Below are 13210 nucleotides of genomic sequence, written 5' to 3'. Positions count from 1 at the left end.
AATTATTGACTTCCCTGAAACTCTGAAGTCATTTGTCAATTGCCATCCTTACCTGCACTGCCAAAAGGCAATAGGATAATGTGGAAAGACAGATTCAAAGTCTGGTTTGGCCATGTAAAAGCTGTGTGCCCCTGGGCAAGTGTCTTAACCTCCATGAACTTCAATAATCTCGTCTGTGAAGCAAAGACAATAGTCTGTCTCTCTGAGAGATTAAAGGAAATACAACATATTTGAAAGTTCCTAATACAATGCTTGGCTATAAATGTTTATCTTTCTATAGAATAGCAGAATAGGACTCTAATCCTGGAGCCAGCCAGCCTGGGTTTGTAATCCCAGTTGTACTGCTTATTAACTGTGTGACCTTGGGCAAGTTGCTTAACCACTCTGTGCCTCAGTTGTCTCATCTGTAAAATGGGAATGATAATAATGCGGCTTAATGCATAGGGTTGTTGTGAGGGTTACATAGATGAATCTACATAAAGCTTTGAGTACAGTGCCAACACATGGTGCTTTGTAAGGGTGGGCTATTATTATTTCTCTAGAAGTTGAGTGTGGTTGCAGGGAAATTCTCATTTGTTTCTTCTTCCTTTCTTGAGCCACTCAACAAAAAGGCTAGAGCAGTGGTTCTCAACAGGGGGTGATTTTGCCCCTCAGGGAGCACGTGGCGATGTCTGGAGTCATTTTGGGTTGTCACAGCTTGGTAACAGCCCCGGTTACTACAGGCACCTAGTTTGTGGGAGATGCTGCTAAAAAATCCTATGGTGCACAGGAAAGCACCCACCACAAAGAATTGTCTGTCCCCAAATGTAAACAGTGCCAAGGTTCAGGAACCTTGGGCTAGAGGGACTTGGAGACCACATGGTCCAACTCCCCATTTTATAGATAAGGTCCGGGAAATCCTGAGGTTAAAAACATTCAATGAGAGGCTTAGTCAGTTGGGTTAAGAATTCATCCAATATGTATTCATTTGCTTTCTCTTTTATGCCAGGCACTGGGCTGCTTAAGGAATTAGGAAGACTTCATTTTCATTTTGTGCAAACAGATTCCATAAATTATTAAGGCTGGATGGACATTAGAAGGCCATCGACCCAATCCCTGAGAAAACTGAGATACTACTCAGTGGTTCTCAACATGGGGGGGGGTTCAGAGTCCCCCCAAACCTGATGAAATCTATGAATATTTCTTCTTAAAAATGGACACAGGGACTTCCCTGGTGGCGCAGTGGTTAGGAATCCACCTGCCAATGCAGGGGACACATGTTCAAGCCCTGGTCTGGGAAGATCCAACATGCCACGGAGCAACTAAGCCCGTGCACCACAACTACTGAGCCTGTGCTCTAGAGCCCGCAAGCCACAACTACTGAGCCCGTGTGCCACAACTACTGAAGCCCGCGTGCCTAGAGCCCGTGCTCCGCAACGAGAGAAGCCACCGCAATGAGAACCCTGTGCATTGCAACGAAGAGTAGTCCCCACTCGCCACTAGAGAAAAGCCTGCATGCAGCAACGAAGACCCAACGCAGCCAAAAGTAAAATAAAAAATAAATAAATTTATTTTTAAAAAAAAGCACACAGACACATGGATGACTATGTCTATAATATCAGGATACCCCAGGAGTTCTACCCACAGAATGTCTAGGACTCCAAGTCAAAAAACAAAAAAAAGGGGCGGGGCGGTAGGGGAATCTTCCTTTGGAAAGAGGAGACTATGATCTGGTTTACTGTCAGCTTGTCAAACCACAGGAAAGATGCCTACCTAATTAGATGTAGCAAATTCCAATCATTATTACTCACTTCTCCCCCTGTCCACATTTTGGAAAAATTCTGTGCCAAAACTATAGGGGATGGTGGAACTGGGATGGGGAGGTGATAGCAATCCAACAGATTCTGTCAACGACAGGTCTCTCTGTGTCTCTTTCACTTCCTCCTCCATCACAGTGTCTGGACACCAAGGTTAATGCCAAATCCTAATTACTTCTTTGGGCCCATCTGTTGAGGGATGTTGACCTCAAATGGAAGCCACCAAGCTGCCTGTCCCCTTGCGGGCAGAATATATGAGTAATGCCTTTGAGAGGCTCTGGATAGAAAGAAATATGATAAAGACATGGAGGAACCTACCACTGGGAAACAAAACAAAAACAAAACCCACACACACAAATTTCCCCAAATGTTTAATTCCATATTTAATATGTTTTAAAAGTCCTGTGGACACCCCCTGGGTGTCCGTTCAATTTACAAAGGCCCTTTGCACTCTCTGGAGTAGCACTCAGCAGCCTTGTTTGTATAGCCTGGCACCTCTGGCCACAGCTGATTGGATGAGGGGCAGCACTCAGGGTGACCTGGACCAATCAGAGTTCCTTCCCCGGGAATTTGGAATTAGGACTAAGAAGAAATATAACAACTAGGAAGGTATAGTATGAGATTATATTTTCTAAGATGTGGGATGAGAAGCAGACCTTTCATGAGACTAGGCTGTGTTCCTGCCCTTGGATCCCTTGAGATACCTCTGAATCCTTATATTAAATTTCCCTTTTGCCTAATGGGGTACAGTCTCCAAAGATGACCACCATTAACATCTTCCTTCCCTGGATGCATAAGTCATTCTTCCAGGAGGAGATGGGATCTATTTCTCCTCTCTAATAGATTGCAGTGGAGCGATGCCTTACCAGTTCTAGGCCTAGCTGTTAAGAATCCTGGAGACTTCCATCCTTGCTCTCTTGGGAGTCAGCTGCCATGTAAAGGAGCTTGGGCCAGACTACTGAATAAGGAAAGATTCCGTGGAGAGAGAGGGGCCATGCAGAGTGCACTGAGGCACAGACAAAGGATTGGAGCTTTCCTGGCCCTTCCAGTCCAACCCAGCCACCCACTGAATGCAGTTGAGTGAGTGACCCCAGGCTATGCCACATGGAGCAAAAATCAACCTAGCAGAGCCCTGTCTAAATTCTTAACCCACAGAATTATGAAAAAGAGTATACTACTGATGCTTGTAGTCAGTAAGTTTTGGGTGGTTTGTTATGCAGTGATAGATAACCGAAACCACCTAGCTGGAACTAATTCCTTTTCTTGCAAGCCAAGTGTCCTCACTAGTATAGAAAATCTACAGCAATCACGTCATGCAAAATAAATTCTGAGATCCCACTTAGCCTTGAATAAGGGATGTGGGGCAAAATGAGGCTCTTTAATGAGTTTCCATCAGCTTTCCTTCTGGGGGTGCTGAAGAGAGCAGAGCTTGGTTGTGGGCTGAGTTACCACTCAGTGAAGGTTTAGACACCACCTTGGGCAAAAGCAGAGGCTCCAAGGTGAGAACCAACTCTGGTCCACTGTATCATCTGGTGCTCCCTGGGGCAGAAACTCTAGCAAAACTGCCCCAGGGAGGCAGCACCTCCTGGGACGCCTTAGGGTGATTCTCCCAGGGAACTCTCCATGGCCTTAGGACCACGGAGACCAGTTCTGGCAGCTTTGGAGGTACAAACAGGTTAATAAGATCACTGGGAAGGAATCACTGGGCCAGCACAGAAGGGATTCTAGCTTGTAGCTCCCCAAATGCCCCCTCCAAACCTGAGCTTTAAAAATGTCCATGTCCTGCAAAGTCTAAGAATTTGAGGCCACACCTTCAGGAAAGATACCTAATAGTTTAGAACATCGTTCTGAGAGCCAGACAGACAGGGACATATATCTTAGCTCTGTGTGACCTTGGACAAGTGACCTAACCTTTCTAAGCCTCAGTTTCCTCACCTGCAAAATAGCACCTACTTGATAGGGTTGAGAGGAGCAGTTAATGAGTTAAATCCATATGAAGTTTTTAGGTTTGATGTTTGGCACATAGTAAGTGCTCAATCACTAAATGGTACCCATTTATAATGATTGTTTACTATGTAAACGATGACTTCACGTGTCTCCCAGATGACTGTTCGGTAATAGAAAAGAAAACTCAGCATCACAGAGCTGGTGTCTAGACCCAGAAGGGGACACAGCTACATCTGCAGTTTTAACACTTAGAAGAGCCAGAAGGAGCTCATTTGCTCTGAGAGGTGCAGCCAACCACAGGGTACAGGGTCCTTCACCAGACACCCCCAAATACTGTAGAGTCGGATCAGGAAGGATCCTGAGACTCAGACTGACCCGCCTCACTGGACAAGTGGAGAACTGAAGCCCCCAAGGCTCATCAACTGAGCCTCAGGTTCTGGAGGGGGAGCCCTGATGGCGCCCCATTTTCAGTCTCGATCCGTGTCTGATATGTCTCTCTCCTTTCATCTGACTTCACTCTGATCCTCTCCCAGGGAAGTGTGAGTAGAACAGGAATGAGGGCAGGTTCAAGGTCATAAGACACAAATAGCATGGGCTTGCCTCTGGCCATGCTACCAGCAAGGGCTGGCAGCTGGAAGGGAGCAGGGGAAAGGGCCTCAGCCAGAATCTTCTAGGACTATCCTCCCCTTTCCAGCAGAAAACATACTCTCTCAGCAAAGGGACACTCTGTCACCATGGGCTTGGCCCCAGCTTCCCTGGAAGGCTCTGAAATCTCCTTCAGGGGAAGCCAGGGGCTTGCCAAACAGGAGTCTCGGGCATGATTCTAGAACGGAGACCTTGGCCAGTGTAAAAAAAATAAGTTTCCTCAGCAAATTTGTCATTAATGATTGTCACCATTAACTGAGCATGCACTCTGTGCCAGGTACCACGATAATCTTTTGAATGTGAATTGAACATTCCCTGGGACATGTGTGCTAACGTTATCCCCATTTTGCAGCTGAGGAGGAGGTAAAGTGCCTTATCTAAGGTCACACAGGGAGTAAGTGGCAGAGCTGGAATTTGAAGCCAGGTCTCTCTGACTCTGGGGTCCCAGGGATTAACCACTGTGCTCTCCCACCATGTCACCAGGTCAGGCAATGTGGCAGGACATGGGGGACAAGGCAGGGAACCCATCAGCCCTGTTCTAGAATGTTCAAGCCAGAATCCGCTCAGTCCACAGAGATCCCCTTAACTTTACACCCAAAGGCAGCCTAGTGGCCACGCTTGCACAATGTAGCCAGCACCTCTGGACACAGTTAACAAGGACAGAATCTGATATAAACATAAGGCAGCCAATCATAGTGTCTTCCCTGGGAATATGGACCCTGGACTACAAAATTCTAAGCTCTCCAGCCTCTTGTTCACAGGAGATGCAGAAAGAAATTGGGGGGCAGCATTGTCTACCATGTTCACTCACTCACTCATCAAATATTTTACTGAACACCTACTGTGTACTAGGACTGGGGATTCTGTGGCAAACAAAACAGGCAAAAATCTCTACACTCAGGAATCTTACAATCTAACGGGGAGAGAGAGATAATCAATGTATAAAATTCAAAGTTAGCTAGTGGAAAGTGCTCCGCAGGAAAAAGGCTGGAAATTCTTGCTTCCAAGCAAGAATTTAACATCTATATTCTTCCTTCCTGCAAGGCTGAGGCTCCTTGTTGGTTGAAGTGAACACACACACACACACACACACACACTCCCACACTCACTTACACACATGCTCACAGACCTCCCGCCTGGACAACTCCTCACTCCTGATGTATCTTTTAAAAAGCAAAATAAAAACTCAACCCTATAAGCAGACCCCTCAAGACCCATCCCTTTAGCAACCTACTGAGGAACCTGACGGAGGGCCGAGCACAAAGCTGACTCCGCCTGTGCCAGGTTATTTGTCATTTGTCAATGGCACCTCTGATCTCCCCAGCCCACTCTGAATAAAATGATCTGCAGACGCTCAAATCAAAGGCACCCACTTCCTGTGTGTTCACAGCATCATTTTCCATCCAAGAATCTTGTTAACCTCCCACTGAGTGGCTGGGTAGGGAGATGAAAGGGCACCCCAGTGCCCAAACCAGTTGGCAAAGGCTGCCCCTTGGAAGAAAGGTCTGGGGAAGGGGTGGCATCTCAGCAGCTCCTCCCATTTCCCATTTGAGGTTCAGTCTTAGAGGATGCCTTGGTGGCCTCCCTGCATCCTAGCAGTGGAAGTTTCCACCCACGCCAAGAGCCCCCCCCCCATACATACGCTCACTCTCCTCTTCTCCCAGACACTCCTCCCCTCTCACTTCCCCACTCCACCCTTCCCAAGCCCACGCACAGAGCCCTCCCTCTCTCTCTAACACTGTCCTGGCTCACTGATACTCTGACACACACACCTTCTTACATCCCATACATGTTTTTTGTTACCTCTGCCCTCCAAACCCCACTTTTTCCCTTCCTCCTACCATTCATTAAGCATGAAGTACGACCAGGCCTGGTCCAGGAACCATACAAGCATCATTTCACTTACTCCTTACAACAATCCTGTGGGACTATTCCTTTTATTTCTCCCATTCTACAAGTGAGCAAACTGAGGCTCAGAGGGTGAAGCAACATGGCCCAGGATCCACAGCCAGCAAGTGGGGGAGCTGTGATGGAAGCCGAGTTCTTAGAGTCCAGACCCAACCTCTGCTACCTCGCTCTCATGCTGGCCTCCCTTCAGGATGGATTTCTCCAATTCTCTCCTATAATTCGTTTCAGATGTGCTCTCTCTTTCACGCACTGTCTCGTTGACATACACTTCCTCCCCCTTACTTCACCCTCGGCTATCGTTCTGGCACCTGCATGGCCAATGTCTCTAGAACATATTCCTATGCAGCTGGAATGGGTATGACACCTGTGCTCACACACGCGTCTCCAGCCTTCAGAGACAATCTCCCATCCCCCTCTCAGAAGATCCTCCCTTCTCCATCTTTAATGCACCCCCAGCCCAGAAGCCCCTCCCCAGCCAGCCCCCAGCCCACTCTCTCCCCTGTTCTCTTTTCTGTCTTCCAGCTCTCGCAGCTCATGCACCAAGGATTCCAGTTCTGCCTGAGCGGGTGGCTTGGCACATCACAGGTCACAAACCCCGAGGGCAGCCCTGCCCCACCACAGCGCACCCGCCCTGAGCAGCACAGCCTCCTGGCGTCTCTGGCTCTCAGGCTGGATGCGGATGCGCGGCGTCAGGCCTCACCCGATGCGCTCCTGCTCCAGCTCTTCCATCTTCTCAGCACGAGCAATCACCCTGTTGATGATCTCCTTCTCCTCATCTGTCAGCTCTTCCTGCTTCCTCCCTCTGTCTGCCTGACCACTGGGGTGAACAGACCATCCCGTCTGGAGCCTGAAAGGCAATATAGGAAGGTGTGAGGCTGCAGACAAAGTCAGCAGTTGCAGAGTGGTGGTTGGGCTCTAGCTCCTGGAGTCTGGTAAACTTCAGTTCAAATCCCTGCTGGGAGACCCTGGGTAAAAGAATCCAATCTCTCAGAGCCTCAGTGTGCTCATCTGTACAACAGGACACACATACCTCCTCCCTCATAAGGTTCTGATGAGTTTATTAAGTGCTTAGCACATGGCAGACACTCTGGAAGTAGCATTTGCAGGAAGTTCATGGAAACCTGGAGGATAATGGTGTTCTCAGGAAAAGAATCTCAACAGTAGACTTCTACAGCAGGAGCGGAAACAATTCTGGGAGGCTTGTCTAAGGCCCTGGATCCCAGGTTGACGCCAGGCCCTGTCTGGCACAAATACATTTGGTGTAGGCCACAGAGTCCTTAAAAAAAAGTTTAAACTAGTGGTCAACTAGTTTTATAAAAATCTCTTGATTTCACATAAACATCTAGCCCTCCTGCCTCCAAAGCTCCTATAGCATTTTGGGTTCCATCCTGTGCTCTCCTTGATCTTTTTTTTTAAAATAAAAAAAGCAAATACTGATGTAGCACCTACTGGCTGCCCACATTTTCTCATTTAATCCTCACAACATTTCCACAAGGCAGGACTGTTATTGTCTATTTTCTGGTGAGGAGACATTAGACCACTTGCCCAAGGTCACATGGCTGGAAGTGGCAGAGGTGGAATTCAGACCTGGGCAGCCTGCACACTTAACCTCCACAGTACGGAGAGAACTGAACGCTGCAGAGGATCAGAGGCTGCTGGGTAGAGAGCTAACGCTGTGGTCTATGGCAAAGTATAGACCTTGGACCTTATCTCCTTGGGCGATGCACCCCAGGGCACTGAGGTGCATCGCCCAAGTGGAATGCAGGGTTCAACACCACTAGAAATTCTTGTCCCTGTTGGGGCAAAAATCAGTAACTATGAATCCCCTGGAGCCAGCACCCCATCAGCTGCCAGCCTCTATTACTTCCACTGCTCTAATCACGTCAGCAGGCATGAAATTCCCTTTTGACACTCAAAGTTGGAAATTAAAGGCCCCATCTTCCTCCCTGCTCCCGTCTCTTCTTCCATCCTCCCACCTTAGTTCGTTTGTTCAGAAGAGCACAGAAGGAAGAGTTTGAAAGCAATGGAAGCAGATGTCTTGGGGGCAAGTCTTGTTGCGAGAAAGGGAAGGAGGGGGTAGCCTGGGGAAATTCTGGTGGAAACACATCTTGCCTTGGATCAGGGGCCTCTGATCCAGGGGATGAACAAACGCTAAACATACTCAAATCCCCTTCCCCGAACCCTCCAATGGCTTCTCATTGATTTAGAATAAAACCCAGGACTACATAGAGGTTGTGGTTGCACAATGTGGTGAATGTGCTTAAATGCCACTGAAGTGTGCACTTTAAAACGGTTAATTGCATGTTAAGTGAATTTTACCTTAATAAAAGTAAAACTTAGTTTCTTGCCTATCTGCAAAGTCCTACCCAATCTGTGCTTTACCTGACTCTCCATCCTTTTCGCCCCCTCTCACTACACTCCAGCTGTACTGGCCTCCCTGCTCAATCTTGAACACTGAAACCTTGTTTTTGTTTCAGGGCCTTTGCACTTGCTGTCCCGGCTTCCAGGATGACTTATCTCCCCAGATCTCCCCCTTCTCATCATTCAGGTCTCAGCTCAAATGTCAGCCTTTCAGAGAGGTCTTCCTTGAGCTCTCATTGCCCAGGTTCACTTGTATCCATCACTAACTGAAATTATCTTTTGAAAGAAGTTTGTTGTTTACCTGTTTGTTGCCTCTCTCCCCCCACCTGAACGTAGGATTCCAGGAGGACAGGGACCCTGTCTGGGTCACTATCATTTCAATGGCATTTAGAATAGTGTCTGAGGGTAAGCACAGAAAGAGTTTTTGAATAAGACACAATACCTTATGGCCAAAAGGGATGATAAATGTCTGATTATAAGTGTGACCCACAGCAAGACTGAAGCAACAGAAGTCACTTATTCTAGGGGACCAAGGAGTGCGCCCTGAGGGAGTGACATCTACTCTGAGACCCTGAAGAGGATTTACTGTGATGCTGGTGGAGCTTAAATTTGGGACCCTTTGTTAGCACAGGCACCTTCCAAGGCCCTGGGAAGAGCTCTCGTAATGATCATCTGTCCTGAAAATTTTGTAAAAGAGAGATATTTTTGTCTTCTTTATTTTGAAGAGGGCTCTCCTAAATTACATAAACTGCAGGCTGCAGAAAGGTATGGCTGGCTCCTACTGAGACCTCAGAGATAAACTAGAGTTGGCGAGAGGAAGGCAGAGGAAGAAACTGAGCCTGACAGAGAAATGGTCTTTGCAAAGGCCTGGAGTTGAGAGAGTGGGCAGTGTGCTTGAGGAGGTGAAGGAAGATCAATATGGTAGCCAGCCTACAAGATGCTCGCCAAGGATCTCTGCCCCCTGGTATTCACACCCTCCCTGTGCCATCCCCTCCCACACAGAATCCCAGCTGGTCCTGTGTGACCAGCTAAATACAATGGGAGTGACCGTGGGTGACTTCCAAGGCTAGGTCACAAGAGACATTGCAACTTCTGCCTTGGTGTCTTGGGTCATGCAGTCTAGGGGAAGTCAGATGCCATGTCATGAGGACACTCAAACATCCCTGTGGAGAGGCCCATGTGGAGAGGAATTAAGGCCCCTGGCAATAGCCAGCACCTAACGTGCCAGCTGTGTGATCCTCTAGCCCTTGTCGAGCCCTTATATGGCTGCAGCCCCAGCTGACGTAAGACTACAACTGTGCCAGACCCACCCAGCCAAGCCACTCTCAAATATCTACCAACAAAAACTGCAAGAAGTAGTAAGTAGTTTCTGTTGTTTAAGCCACTACGTTTGATATGATTTGTTCTGCAGCATTAGATAACTGGAAAAATCAGTCCAGCTGGAGGATAGAGACAGGGTGGCACAAAGCCCCATTGATATTGTCTGTGTTCATTTTCGACTGCTACATAACACGTTATTACAAACTTAGGGGCTTTACACAACACACATTTATTATCTCACAGTTTCCATGTCAGAAGTCCAGGCATGGCTTAGCTGGGTCCTCTGCTCAGCATCTCACAAGGCTGCAATCAGTCGTCAGCTGGGTTGGGTTCTCATCCTGAGCCTTTCTGGGGAAGAATCAGCTTCCAGGCAAATTTGAGTTATTGGCAGAATTCATTTCCTGGCAGCCATGTGACCTAGGACCCCAGCTTTTTGTTGGCTATTAGGAGGAAGTCACCTCCATGTCTTGGAGGCAGCCTGCAATTCCTAACCAAGCAGACTTCTCCAACTTCATCCTGTGGGCCACTTCCTTCATCAAGTATACAAGGTGACTCTCAAGCTCCGGTCAAATGAGACAGGGTCTTATATAACATGATGTAATCACAAGGGTGATGTTCCATCCTGTTTGTCATATTCTATAGGTTAGAAACACATCCCAGGTCCTGCACGCACTCAAGGCGAGGAGGTTACACAAAGGCATGAGGGCCACTGAGGATCACCTGAAAGCCCATCTGGCACAGCCTCCCTCCAGGGGTCTTTCAGCCTTGCTTGAATGCTCCCCGTGATGAAGACCTCACTCTCTCATTAGGAGTCTATGCCATTCTGTTGGAAAGATCTTCCTTACAGTGTGCTAATATCCCTCAGCCTGATGTTTCTTCCCATTAACTGTAAAGGATACATTGGACTCCTGCATAATGAAGACCACCCATCCTTCCCAAAGAGCCTTAGTTATAACCTCATCCAGCCACCTCCCCAGGTCCCTCTGGTTTTCCGTGGAAATGGATGCCTCAACTGCCCCTATTCTTCCTTCCTTCATCCCTTCTTTTCTTCCTTCATTCTCTTCTGATCGCCACCTCCATTTATTTCCTGCCTCTACAAAGTAGCTCAGTGACCAAGACAGAGCACAGGTGAGATGCTGGGCCTCAGACCCAGTGGAGACCCTTTCAAGGGCACATTCCCACAGCTCACAGTCTGGTCATGGGTATGGTCAGCCATGGGTCAGACCTGAAGCCAATGCCTCTCACCCCACCACACAACTCGCTGGAATCAGAATGCACAGGAAATGCACGGCTGCAGAAAGATAAGCAGGAATGGGGGTCCACAGGAGGCCTGCCTAGGATAATTGTCTCCATCTGCAGATGAGCAGAAGGCCTGCTAGAGGCTGCCGGCACCTCTGCAGACCCCCATCCTCTGCTCAAAAACACGCAGTTGACAAACAGTTCATCTAGTGTTTGATAATGTCACTGATTGGTCTCAGTGGGGACTTGAAAGCCTCCTGTGGATTTTCATGTTTTAATCCCAAAAGTAAACAGAGGGAAAGGAGATGGTTTTTCAAACCAAAGCCTTTGCTCTCAAGGGAGAAAATGGGCTTGTCTGGGCCTCCTCTGGGCTGGAGAACACTGTGAGCATGGGGGCCTTAGGAATGCTCCTGTGACAGGACGGTGGCACCCTTGCCAAGGGCCTCTGGGCACAGGATTCCAGCTCCACGTCCTTAAGACCAGAGTCCAGTGTTGGGACCTCGTTAAAAACCAAAGGTGGAGACTAAAGTGTTGCTTCCTTGGACAAGTTACTCAGAGCATTGTATCCAGTCCAGTAAATACCCAGAGGGCCTACTGTGCACCAACTTGAGCCCTCCTTGACCTGGCGGGGTTTAAGATTGGAATCCTGGACCTGTGGCTTATTAGCAGTGTGTACTAGGGCCCTGAGACACTCTGAATGTCAGTTTCCAGATCTGCTAAGTGGGAATGATTTCATGTCTGTTTCCTGCGGGGACCTTCAGAGGCTACTCCTGACCCTCAGTAGCTGCATGAGGAGTGACTCCTGGCTTACTGGCTGAGACAGGGCGAAGAGGGCTGGCCCATCTCTGCTCTCGTTCACATACCTAGGACAATGCTTCCTGGAGAATCACTGAAGGGCACCTGCCTCCTATTTCCCCAAACTGTCTAAGCCATGGTTTTCAAACTATTGTCTGTAGTTCCCTGGAGGGATCTCAAAGGGCTGCAGGTGAGTGGGTCGTAGATGGACAGAGTGGGCAGGGAACCAGGCCCTCCATCCTCATGTCAGCCCAGATGGCAGTGCTGGGTTCCCAACACTAGCAAAGCAAGGATGCCAGTTTTAAAAAAAAGAGAGTGAGAGAAAAATTTTTTTTAAGAATTTAATCTTTGATATTTAATAAAATCATGAGATATAGTTTATTACATTGGTGACCTCAATACTTCACCCTTCTAAGTATCCATGCCCTTTGCCATGTGACTTTGAAATTGATCTCACCAAAAGGTCTGGGTCTTTCTCCCTACCCCTTGAATCCTGCTTGGACTATGGCTTACTTTGGCCAATAAAACACAGGGGAGAGATGTTGTGCCATCTGGGGCTAAGCCTGCAAAAGCCTTGTGTGTTTCTACTTACTCTCTGACTCTCTGTCATCACCATGACAAGAAGCTCAGGACCGCCTGTTGGAGGATGAGAGGCATGTGGATCAGAGCTGAGTCACTCCAGCCACAGCCATCCTAGATCAGACAACCCTTTGATACATGAGAAAGCCCAGCCAAGATCAGCAGAGCCACCAGCTGAGCCCAGGTCCCTGAGAATAAATCATCGTTTTTCTATCCCACTGAGTTTTAAGGTGGTTTGTTACACAGCAAAAGATAACTGACACACTATCTACTGTGGCAACAAAAAAGTGAAGCTTGTTAAACTCCCTACTTTACAGTTTGGTATTATTTTAACTTACAGTTGCACGGTGGTATGTTTAATGCTTTCAGCCATGACAGGTCTTTATCCATCGCCACTCTTTATCTGTCTTATATATTTAGCTTCTGAATAAAACAGTATTCAAAGAAAGAATTTTGCTGCTAATAGAAGTCTAAAGATCACTGCAGTTGACCTGCTCATCTTCCAGATGCTTGACACTCAGAAGAGGGAAGAGAATTGCCAAGAAATTCTCTTGTGTGGGGAGAATATGGTCAGAGGCTCGAGACACCAGCATTCTGGACGTGCTTCATCTGTGACCTGA

The 13210-nt window shown here is 47.9% G+C and overlaps 1 protein-coding gene across 10 annotated transcripts in view; it reads right to left on the bottom strand.

Annotated features, from left to right (window-relative positions):
- RPH3A (rabphilin 3A) overlaps nucleotides 1-13210 on the bottom strand; it is a 98395-nt gene that overhangs the window by 42970 nt on the left and 42215 nt on the right. For all 10 annotated transcript variants that reach the window (XM_060311090.1, XM_060311095.1, XM_060311094.1 and 7 more), the window contains one exon: nucleotides 6997-7143. In XM_060311090.1, the coding sequence (XP_060167073.1) occupies nucleotides 6997-7143 (147 nt within the window). The remainder of the gene's footprint in view (nucleotides 1-6996; nucleotides 7144-13210) is intronic.

This window comes from Globicephala melas, chromosome 13 (genome assembly GCF_963455315.2).
Source record: "Globicephala melas chromosome 13, mGloMel1.2, whole genome shotgun sequence".
Classification (NCBI taxonomy): domain Eukaryota; kingdom Metazoa; phylum Chordata; class Mammalia; order Artiodactyla; family Delphinidae; genus Globicephala; species Globicephala melas.
This window is presented reverse-complemented; position numbering and strand designations above follow the sequence as displayed.